The sequence below is a fragment of the Cervus canadensis genome, chromosome 7 (assembly GCF_019320065.1).
Source record: "Cervus canadensis isolate Bull #8, Minnesota chromosome 7, ASM1932006v1, whole genome shotgun sequence".
NCBI lineage: Eukaryota > Metazoa > Chordata > Mammalia > Artiodactyla > Cervidae > Cervus > Cervus canadensis.
The window spans coordinates 56,517,615-56,529,761 of record NC_057392.1 but is presented as its reverse complement, the minus strand read 5'-3'; the positions used below and the strand labels follow the sequence as shown (position 1 = coordinate 56,529,761).

General features: G+C 42.4%; 1 protein-coding gene across 1 annotated transcript; it reads right to left on the bottom strand.

Annotated features, from left to right (window-relative positions):
- Positions 1 to 5,078: 5,078 nt before the first annotated feature.
- Positions 5,079 to 12,083, bottom strand: CRYGS (crystallin gamma S). Its single transcript, XM_043473479.1, has 3 exons — positions 10,531 to 12,083; positions 5,823 to 6,065; positions 5,079 to 5,425 (listed from the first exon to the last, which is right to left on the bottom strand). Exons 1-3 carry the CDS (start codon positions 10,549 to 10,551, stop codon positions 5,153 to 5,155), a joined length of 537 nt encoding a protein of 178 aa, XP_043329414.1. The 5' UTR covers positions 10,552 to 12,083; the 3' UTR covers positions 5,079 to 5,152.
- Between the last annotated feature and the right edge of the window lie 64 nt (positions 12,084 to 12,147).

The window sequence follows — 12,147 nt, the reverse complement described above, 5'->3', positions numbered from 1 at the left end:
TCATAACCGTGATGAGGGGTACATGTGGAGTTGCATGTGAAAAGGCCCTATCAACTCTGGAATAGCACCTATATAGTACCGATATGCCTGTGAGCCTGAGACCCAACCAGCTCCGTCTCCACGGCAAGGACCCCTGGCTTTTAGAGGAGCCCTCCAAAGCTTGTTAGTGGTTGAGATGCTTTTGTTTCTAATTTATAACCAACCTGCAGGAAGCCTCCTGCCCCTCCCTGGCTCACCGGAACACACAATCTAAAGATTTCTCTTGCTGTCCTGAGTGCTGGACCCTGCAGAACTAGCCTAGTCAGGGTCATCAAGTTCCCCCTGAGCTCCACGCAGCATGTGGTGTGTGCTAAGTGCAGAGGTCAGCACCCCAGACAGGCCCCCATTGTCCAGGCCCACGGGTCAGCGCGCGGGCTAATGTGGCCTGTTCAGGGAGGCGGGGCATGAACAATGGGAACAAATCTCTGCCCATTGCCCTCCCAGGGGACAAAGTGCTGGCAGGCTTTCCCTTGGAGCTCATCAATTCCAGAACCATTCAACCAGGTTGCTGAGCCCCGGAGGCTGCTGACTCACAAAGGGCCACTGGGCTGCTGGGGAAACAGGAAACCATTCACCAAAGAGAAAGGAAATGAGATGGTTTACAGAGGTAAGAGAAGACCAAGGGGGCATCACAAGGCCTGGAAGAAATGAAGTGAGAGAGATCACCTTCCCCTTTCTGTGCAAGTAGCTGCTCCCCTCAAGGGCAGGAGTTCTCTGCTCTCCTGTAATCCTCCCCCACCCCCAAACCCCTCTACCTTCCTCCCTCCTCTGTACCTGTTCACCAGGCACCATCTCGTAGACACTCACAGACACCTAAGTCACTGATCATTAAAGTGGGGAGGGACTGAAGAGACCACCAGCCCAAGGGCTCCAACCTTTTCAGCACCAACCACTCCTCTTACATCTGCTCCTGCAGGGATTCCATATTTGGGAGGATTTTAGAATAACTGCCTTTACTGAGTACTTGCTCCTTTGGATCATTCACTGAATTAAGAATTTCCCTTTATTATCACTTCTAGTGCCAGCAAAACCCCTGGGAAGTGGGTGTAATTATCTCTATTTTACATACAAGAAAACAGAGACTAAGAGATTTGTTTTTGCCTGAAATCCTATAGCTAGAAAATAGAGTTTTGAACCGAGGTCTGTGTGGCTTCAAGTCCCCAGAGACTTCTAGCATTTAAGAAGAAATAGCTCAGGCCCTGAGCTATTTGCCCTGCTGGGTGTATACTCAGGCAAAATGAAACTATATGTCCACTTAAAAATTTGTGCAGGAACGTTTATAGCAACATAATTCAAATGTTCATCAGCTGGTAAATGGATAAACAAAATGTGGGATATCCACACAATGGAATATTATTTGGTCATAAAAAGAATGAAGGATGATACAACATGAATGAATTCTGAAAACATTTGGTTAAGGGAGAGAAGTCAGTCACAACAGACCATTTACTATATGAGTTCGTTTTTGTAAAATGTCCAGAATAGGCAAATACATGGATAGAGACAGCAGATTGGTGACTGCCAAGGCTGAGGGGTTGGGGTGGGCAATGGCAGTGATCCCTAAAGAGTGCACGGTTCTTTCTGAGGTGACAAAAATGCTCTGAAATTGACTGTGGAGATGGTTGCTTATGGCTGTGAACGCATTAAAAACCACTAAGTTGTACATTTTCAACAGGTGAATTGTATGGTGTGTGGATTATATCTCTATAAAGCTATTTAAAAGGAAATAGCTCATGTTATGACTGAAAAGGCACCCTGGTTCTATGTTGTAAAGGTTGAGAGGCAGAAGTTGCATGGTACAGTGGAAGAACCAGAACTTGGGAACCAGTAACCTTGGACAAGTTGTTCATCCTCTCTGAGCCCAAGTTCCTTGTCTGTAAACTGGGGTCAATAAGCCCATCTCTCCCATTGTTATAGTCTACAGCAAGGCCCCCAGCCCCTCTAGGTACACAGTTTTCTGATTTTGAAGTTTGGGGCTTGAGTGAGGAGGCAGAGGGAGGAGGTGCCCGTGGACACAGAGGTTTCCCCTGCATAGAAGGGATCCTTCTCTCCGGATAAAATGGCTAGTCAGGCAAAGGGCTGAAAAGAAAGCTTGGTGATTCACTGTTCTCTGTTGCCTATGAGACCCCAAATAGGACAGACTGAGGAGAAAGTGAGAAAACAAAATGTGTGTGTGTGTGTGTGTGTGTGTGTGTGAGCTCTCTGGATAACCCTGCTGGGCCTGGGGACTAGTGGGACTCAGAACTAGGAGGGAGGTGGGTGTGAGAACTAAGGGACAGCCAGACTCCTGTGGAAGGTGGCTCTTTTTCAAAGCAACAGGATGGGTTGGATGATTCTGATATATTTCTTCCCAACTAGGAAGCATCTGCCAAAATGCCAAGATGCTTTTCTGAAAAGAACTGGGGTATTAGAGTTATGAAAAAGCTAAACAAGTAAAACAACAAAACCCAGAAAACAGAGCAACTTGACAACAGAGGTCTAACACTTAATGTCTTGGGGAAAGGTACCAGGTCAAGCACCAAGGTGGGAAGTGTACTCAATCTTTGTCATTCACAGATTCTGTACGTGTGAATTTGCCCACTCACTTCAATGCATGTGTAACTCCCAAATCACTGCTCACGGTGCTTTTGAGGTCACTCCCAGACATGAACACAGCAGCGAAAAATTTGTCACCCAGTGTGTACATTCCCAGTTGAGGTGGAATAAATGTTCTGCCTTCTTGTTTCAGCTCTTGTACTATAAACAGGAGTTCTTTTTGCAGTGTTTAGTGCTATGTTTTTGTATTATTTCCTTCTTGGTTCATGATTCTGCTGTATGGAACCACCCCAGGGGCAGTGCTAATATCCAGTCCAGTGTTCCCAAACATAAGAAAGCTGTGATGTGCCTTACAGAGAAAATAATGAATCAATAATGTATATTACAAGAAACACATATTTTAAAAGGTTATATAATGATTGACAAGAATGTTGTGACCAAAGGCTCACAGGAACCCAACCCTGTATTTCCTTTAGGAAAAAGTAGTTCAGTGTTTGCTATTCAGTGTTCATACTCTTTATAGCTACTATAAATAATAGATGCTACGTATTTTTCATGTATTATCTCATTTTAATGCCCACAAACTGTTATATCTTACAAATAAGGAAATTGAGGTTATGCATATTAGACTGTGTGACTTAAGAGTTAACACATGCAAGTAGAAGGATTGGAATCCATTTCTGACTCTTCAGCAAGGAAAGGAATTGTCAATGAGGAATGTTCAGGATGGAAGCAGAGCTGAAATAGTCTAAGAATGCTTTTGTCCAGTTTTCTTGAAATCCCCCATTTCAGAGCAACAATATAATAAAAGGTAGAGGGAGATAATAATTCTAAATAATATTGGTGTTCTTCTGAGTGTGCTTGAACTAGGGCAGGTGGGGGGTTTGGGGGGAGGGAGACACTAGCTTCTCACTCTAATGCCAAAATATTGTACCGGAACTGAGATTGATTGATAAGAACGTAAAGTGTTCTTGACCTCTAATATCAATTGCTAGTAAAATTCCTTTTAAGTGCAAGCTGATGGATGTCTCTATAGCTGGGGAGAATGGTTGCAATTGCTTTCTGGATTAGGGCATGAACCAAAAGGCATCTAACATCTAGAAATGATAATTCAGTTTCATCTGTCAAAAGCCATCTTCTGCTTCTCTGAGGCTGTGGTTAGTCATCCTGACACTTGTTTTCCTATCCTGCCGCCAGAGCTGCTTTTCTGGCTGTTTTAACAGACTGTGGCCGACTCACCATGGAATGGAACGTGGCAGCAGTTGATATGAGAGGAGAGACTGGCCCTCACTCACTGTTACCACCACCTCAGTTTCCTGGGCAGAAAAGGAGGAGCAGTATCTCTGAACCACTTCCTGAAAGTATGCCTCTAAAAATGAGTGTCCGTGGTCGTTAGTCATCAGCTAGTCCTCAGCCTCCAGAGAATGTTGATGTTTGATGGGACCTGAGCGAGCATTTGGTTCAGCTTGCTGGTTTATGGAGACCAGAAAAGTCAGCTTCAGGTCGGGAGGCCCAGAGCTCTCTGCAGCTCAGTGCTTATCCTCCCATTCCTCTACCCCAGTTTATCCAAACCCCTCAAAACAGACAAAATGACAAAAGGCAGGGGAAGTTAACAAAATGAAATTTTTAAGAGAATTACCACACAGGGCTTCCCAAGTGGTTCAGTGGTAAAGAACCTGCCTGCCAATGCAGGAGACATAGGAGATGCAGGTTTGATTCCTGGGTTAGGAATATACCCTGGAGGAGGAAATAGCAACCCACTCCAGTATTCTTGCCATGGACAAGAGGAGTCTGGTGGGCTATTGTCCACGGGGCCACAAAGAGTTGGACATGACTGAGTGACTAACACACACACACACACACACACACACACACACACACACACACACACGGCGTTCTATTATTTTCAAATAACAGCCCTGTTTTCACTGGCTATTTCTGATAGGTGTGCTGGCTCTTCAGGCAGAACTTTGGGAGGCCCTGTCCTTCCTAGCTTTTCAATATCTCGCGGTCTTACATTATGCACAGAGATCCCCAGCCAGTGTGTTGAATGAAAGAGTTAGAAATAAAAAGGACAAGGGCTTTGGAAATATAAATGTCCTGTACCAAATCCAGGTTCCTCCACTCACCAGATGGTAAATTTGGGCAACTTTTGAACTTCTCTAGGCCTCAATTTATTTATTTGTGAAATGCAAATAGACACTGCGCCCCTCACTCCCACTTATAGGGCTATTGTGAAGAGAAATGGGAAAATGAAGGCACACAATAAATGGCAGCTCTGATGACTGTATCTGGTGAATTAACATAGACCTTAAGCAACAAGGGCCTCCACGTGGCAGTATGATTTTCTATCCTTTTAATGCAACCCTATTTTGTTTGGCACAAAGATACAGAAGGGTAACCTGAAGGGCGAGTTGCTTTGTGTGACTGCGTGCTGTGGTGGGCATTACTTGACTGGTCCCTGTTTAAGGTGTTTAAGGAGAGGCGTCACAGTAAAGAGCGGATGCATGCCAATTGTTTTATTTATAATGCTTGTTTGGATGACAAGGCCAGCCAGCGTTTGGCCGCGTCTGTATCATCACTCCACAATGCGGCGGAAAGACTGGACAGCTGGGGAAGCTGCACCCCAGTCGACGGGCTTCCGGTACTCCTTCTTGTCCAGCAGGTACTGCCTGCCGCGGTAGTTGGGCAGCTCATAGAAGATCCAGGCGCCCTCCAGCACCTTACAGGAGTGGACCTCCCGCATGTGGAACTGCTCCATGATGGAAGGGCAGTCTTCCGTGGTCTCGTACATCTGACCATTAAAATCCCCTTTCTCAAAGATCTGAATCTTATACTGGCCTCCACTAGACTGAAAAACAAAAACATAACAGAAAACAAGGGGGAAAGAACAGCAAGTGTTACGGAAATCAACAGCAGGCTAGGAACTCAGAGAAGAGAGCATTTCAGGACCCGCCATCTTGAAAGCGAGATGATCTGAACTCCCATCCCCACCGTGTACTGACTAAAACAGTTGACGTCCAATAAGGAAAACTTTATTCCTTAAAATATATAAGGGGTAAAGAAAAGTGGAAATAAATCGTGTCGTCTTACGATGAACTGATCTAACATTTGACTGAAGCCTCATCAGCCAACAAGACACAACCACCCATTAAGAGGTAGGAAAATCTTAAGAAAACTCCTTTACATAAAAGCCTAAAAGGGGTGGAAGGGGAAGGGGAGAGAGAGTCCACCAGCTCCAGACTCACCAGGTGAACAGCCCTGCAGGAGCTGAGGCGGTCGTTGAGGCCCATCCAGTGCTGGTACTCGGGATACTCGCCCCGGGGTAGGATGTACATGTACCCAGCAAAATTGGGCCTTTCATACACAGCCCAGGTGCCTCCTTCCACTCTGATGGAGTTGCAGCGGCTCAGGTACATGTGGAAATCCGCACAGTCACAATCGCTGTCATAGTGGCGGCCTTGAAAGTTTTTATCTTCAAAGAAAGTAATCTGGAGTATAGGGCAAACAAAGCAAAGAACTGCGGGGTGAGGTGGCTGCGCTTACAGAAAAATGAAAATTAAGGGCATATCTCCCCCTTTAAGAATTCCTTTTCCCTTCATTTTGAGGAGAAAAAGATACAGTTCTACTGTACCTCACACATTTGCCTTCTGGCAGACAACTTTAGCTGTCAGCAATAGGAATGAGGACTTTATGAGGGCTTAAGATGAAGCCAAACAAGAGTGCTCTACTATAAGCCATCCTTTTCAGACTCGTTCATGGCTTCTTCCTCACTCTACTTATCACATTCTGTAATACGTTTTTCACTTTTTTATCTGTCTCTCCCACCGAGACTTCTTTCAAGGGCAAGGATCAAGCCTTATTTAAGCTATGGATTCCTGTGCCAGAACTGGACAAAACCCTCAACAAAGGCTGGAAGAAGATGAGTGAGTTCCAAATACAGAAATTCATTTTAGATGATATAGAGGAAATATATAAAGAGAAACAAAACATAAACTTTAGCTTAAGAACTTTAGATAATATAGAATATACAGATATGAATATATATGTTCTGTACTATTATTTTGTTGCCAATAGAGTCATTGCAAAGTAACAAAACAAGGCAAGAATGTCCTTTGCTTCAAGCTCTTATCAAGTTGCACCACAATCCTCAGGGTAAACCTCCAAGGCCTGTGACAGCACTGGGAAATATGCAGCCCTGGGAAACAGGGAAATACTACGCCTGGCTGGAGAGCTGCAGCTCTACCATCAGCCCTGCTATTTTAATCAAGCCATTGCTCCAGACTGCGGCTTCTCATTGGTCAAATAAAAGGACTGGACTGGAATCGAAGCCCTGGCTGTAAAATAAAACTTCTCTCTTTGAACTAGGCAGTCGAGTTCCCAGGAAGTCCCAGGGCTTCATGACGCAGTTTCTGAAAACCACGAGACCAAATGGACCACAGAGTTTGTCCCTTCTTATTCTATAATTCCACACCCATGATCATTGCTAGGTTGTAATTCCAACTGAAATCACAGGTGTCATTCCCTGATGTTGTGCCGCCACCTTGTGGCTAAATGTGCTTCATCGGTTTAGGAGGGAAAACCAGGTCAGCCATTTTAGATGACAGCAACAGAACCAGTTGAGTCTGGAGAGGACTTTGGAAGAGAGGATGTCTGGGGTGAGGGCTGAAGGATGAGGAGGGGTTTTCTAGAGGCAGAGGAAAAAGGACAGCTCGTTTAAAGGAATAAAGGAGTCAAAGAACATGGCCCACCATAGAGTAGGGACAAGTAGTTCACTAAGCCTGGTACAGACTGAGCACGTGGTGAAGAGTTAGGAATTAAAGCCAGAAGTGACCCAGGAGCCAGGCTGGAATAATGCTGTGGCTTGTGCCTAGAAATAGGTGACTGCTATGGTGGAGCTGAGAGCTGCTGAGGACCAACCAAAGGCAAGAGCAACACGAACGACACTGAGGGAAACAGTCACAAGAAATGAGGGTCTGGTGACTAGTCAGATGCAGGGAGTGAAGGAGAGGAAGAAACTAAGAATGACTTGCAACTGGGTGTAACGCCTCATTCTTTTCTGCCCCAGGTGAGTCTTTCTAGATGGTAACCTACTAGTAGTTTTTTCCTTCCACTGTAAACTTTCCCCTCCCTGCCCTTTCCATTTCTCTCTTCTCTTTCCTGTTCCCTAACAGCTTCCTTATCCTTTCCACCCCTAAATCATCTGCTCCACCCCCTTTTCCCCCTTTTCACATTCATCTCTTCCTGCTCCCTTTTCCATTTCAGCATAAGACAGGTTTAGAGTTATGTGGTACCCCAGTTTACGGATGAGAAAACAAAATTGCAACACCACTAGTTAAATCTAGGTAACACTGTCCACTGAAGAGTTGTTCTGAGGGTCTGATGGCACAGTGCCAATAAAGCAATTTTAATAGCTGCCTCATGACTGCCAATAAACTTTTGCTACATCAGTGACAGATAAAGAAGCTAAATGACTTGCCTAAGGTCACTAGCTAGTTACAAGTTGGTTGTGGACAGCAGTGCAAACTTCTGGCTAGCAGCCTGGTTACTTCATCTCCCTCTGCTGTCTTCCTGCCTGCACGGCCAGCTCTGTTCAACATAAGCCACTTACTCTTAGAAATGGAGCAAGACTGATCCTGAATCTGACGGGATTCTCCCAAAACCTGTGGCGAGCTCTTTAGGAAAATCAAGGTAACCCCTCTAAGAATGGATAGATTCTAAACTCCTTAATTCAACTGACCTTTGGTTTTTGGCCAACTATTCACCAAATAAGATGTTCTACAAGGGACATGCCAGGGGAAATTAATATCATCTTTCTTCCTTCATTGTTTCTCACACTTACTACCCTCTGCACACTTACCTGATGACTTCAGTATATGAACAGTAGAAATCTGTATAATTTTTTGCTTGCTGTCCACCTTCCCAGCAGACCAGCCAACCACCCCATGGTTGAAACAAAGCACTAGCATTGCCACAGTACCATTACTGAGCTCCAGGGCCAAGCTGTTCTTTTAGTCCGAGACCTTCCAAATCTTAGGACCCAGAGAATGGTGCACCTCTACTCAATTTCAGTTTGTAGAAGGACCATGAAATCCACTTTATAGTCAGCTGAGAGGTTGGACAAAAAAAGATGTTGCGAAGGCTAAGAAATGTGCAGATTTTCCTAAGTTATTACAAAATCCCTCTAATTGTCAAGTTAATTAAAAAAAAAAAAAAAGCCTACTAATCCAATACAAAAGAGGGAAAAATGTCTTGAGTATTCCACAGGTAACAAAAACAAACTTAGAAAAATTGCTTTTGCCTAGCTCATAATTCCTCTGATTAAACTGCTAGCAAGATAGTGAGAAAGGAAGAAGCAATAAGAGTAAGAGATAAATTACTCTCCCCTTTGACCTAGCAAGTTTTAACTAAGTGAATAAACCAGCTACAAGGAATAAGAGTACTCCCACGCTGGAAATCATTGAAAGTGGGGGTTATTCTATAATAGCCTTCCTTCCACGCATGTGGATAGCCCTCTAAAGACTTCAGATTCTCTTTAGTGGATTTTCATGGCATATTTTTCAAAAATCTCAGAGCACTAAAGACGTTGTCTCATTTTTCTCCCCAAACCTTCTGGATGCAAATATGACTATTAGTTCTATTTTCCAAATTGGAAAAAAAAAAAAAAAAATCAGGCAGGCACTAACCAATTACGGAACAAGTTAACAGGTGCCTCCTGAAAAAATACAATGGCAAGTGCCTGACATTGCCTATGAGGCTTTCATGCCAAGGTGGTAGTCTAAACCTAAACATGAGAAAACAATTAGAAAGATTCAGATTTCAGTACTTTTTATAAGACATCTGGGTTTGGAGTTTGAAAAATGTCAATATCTCAAAGAACAACAATAAAAATAGGCAGGGCTGTTCTATAATAAAGAGGCTAAAAAATGTTAAAGAAACTTGACAACCAAATGAAATGCATGGTCCTTGACTGGATCCCACATCAGCCAGCCATGAAGCGTTTTTGCAGGCAGCATCTGGAGAAAAGTGAATATAGTCTGAATTATAGGTATTGTGTTTTGCTAAGGATATTATGTTTATACAGGGAATGCCCTTGTTTTTAGGATAAGCCTAAAAACTTAAGGCAAAATATAATGAAGTCTGCTATTTATTTTCAAATGGTTTAGTAAAAAGAGAGACAGAGAAACCAGATATGGCAAAATGTAAACAATTGGAAATTTAAGTAAAGGACAAACAAGTATTCGTTCACCATTTCTTTCTTATTAAGATTCAATGGGTTTGAATATTTTCAAAGTAAAACATTGGGGGGAAAACCAGGCACCAGAGGCTTTGCTTTAGACCTACAGTCAGTGAAGAATTAAAAAGAGCAGGAAGATATATTCCCTTATTCCCAAAAAAAAAATCAATTTCCAGTCCAACAACTGTGAATCAAATATTTTAGAGGCAATTTTCCTGATCTAAGTCAGCAATTTATTTAGGGAACAGGATAAGAGTAGCTGCTGAATGAAGGGGAGATGTAAGATTTAATTCACCTGATTGGTCCACCCACTTTGGCCACTTAGAATATTAATGGTTGAGGCTAAATTTCACAAGACAAAATTTTAATTGAATACTGAAAGTTTTCTACTCCACATAATCCTTTTATCTGCATGTCTTAGTCCTGTGGAAATTCAAAGATCAGCTGCTAGAAGGCAGAAATCAGGATGATACTTACACATTACATACCTGTACAGTATTCAACATAGCACCACACATGAAGATAAAACCCTTAATAAATTATTTGGTAATTGCTGGAATTGAAAATATAATAAGCATCCCTTCATCTATTCTTCAATCATCCCAGCATTCTAACTATCACACTCACCTCCAGGTGAAGAAGCAAAAATGTTTCTTTCAATGTATCATTAGGTGAAAAGAAAGTGGGTAGGCTAGAAATCAGCTTGACCATTTACTTACTTTGGTTCCAGCTTTAGACATGTTTGGTGCATAGATTGGTTTCCCCAGTGCTGAAATCCAGGAATGGCTAGAGAGTTACAGGCACAGAGACATTTATACTGGGCTGGTTTCAAATCAAACATTTGCTTAGTCATGAGAATAGGATCCAAAAATTGAGTCAGTCATTTACAGGCTATTGATGGTTTCTAGAAAAACAATCGGGATTATGAAATAAAGGAAAGCTTCAGTACCCTCTTTAATGCTTACCAAGCCTTGCTGCATTAGACTCTGCTGAGTCAAGACACCAAAACCCAGCCAAATTTTTCAAAATTAAAAACAAAGAAGATCCTCTTACCTGGGCAATTTGGTTTTTTAGCAAGCAGCCACCTTGAAATCCCCAGTATCTTTTTTTTTTTTTCCACTTCAACAGAGCTTGTAGGAGATGAGTTGAAAAACCACGCTCTAATTCTAAACAGAAGTAAAACATGTTCCAAAGCAATAAAACTGACATGTCAACTAATGGCAGTGCATGATATTGTGTTTGGGGGAAAAGTCAATACAAGTGACATTTTAGGAATGGCTAGAAAAATTGTAATATAGACCATATATTAGGTACTACTATTGTGCCATTGTTAAAACTTCCTGAATTATATGTACTATGATTATGTACAAGAATGTCTGATTTTAGGAAATACATACCAACGTATTTAGGAGTTAAGGTCCCAGATGTGGGCAACCTATCCTTACACTGTTGAGCAAAAATAGAATAGTGACACTACGTAGAGGGTGGTAAAGTGAAGATGTGTGTGTGTGTTGGTCACTCAGTCGTGTCCGATTCTTTGTGACCCCATGGACTCCTCTGTCCATAGGATTCTCAAGGCAAGAATACTGGACTGGATTGCCATTTCCTTCTCCAAAAGTGAATGTAGCAAAATGTTAACAATTGGTCAACCCAGACAAAGGCATATGGGAATTCACACTCCTGCAACTGTCCTTTAAGTCTGAAATTTTTTTCAAAACACACATACACACAAAAGTTCTAGACCAGGAGAAAGGGTGCTACAGTGTGTAGCCCAAGCAGCAGCAAGTTACTGTGGAAATCCTGCATCACACGGTTTAGCTAAGCCCAACCTGCCGCCTGCTAGGTGGCCTTTCTCTGCCATGCTATCATCTTGGAGCCTGTGTAGAGAACAGTTTTTGGCATTTAATGTACCTCTGATTTTATGAATAAGAGTACATCTCACGTAAACTCAAACAACAAATCAAGTCTTCTCCATTTTAATTTTCCTGGTCAAATATACTCTTAAGTTCGACTTCCTGATCTTTCCACTAATGAAGACTCCAGCAGATATTATAAATGGGATGCCCCCAGATATATTATGGTTAGTTCAGAAAATGACAAATGTGCCTTGATATGAAGCGTGTTGGGTTATAAAGTATTAAGTTATGTGCCTAGTATTCTGAATTTTATAAACTTTAAAGAAAGTATCTAATTAATACCACTAATTTTATTAACCAATAGCAATTTCCAAAACACACTCATTACTCCAGTGTTTCTTTATTTGATAATGCTCTGCTTGGTTAAATTTCATCTTAAAATAAAAACTATAAGAACTCCAATTATAATTAAAACATTCT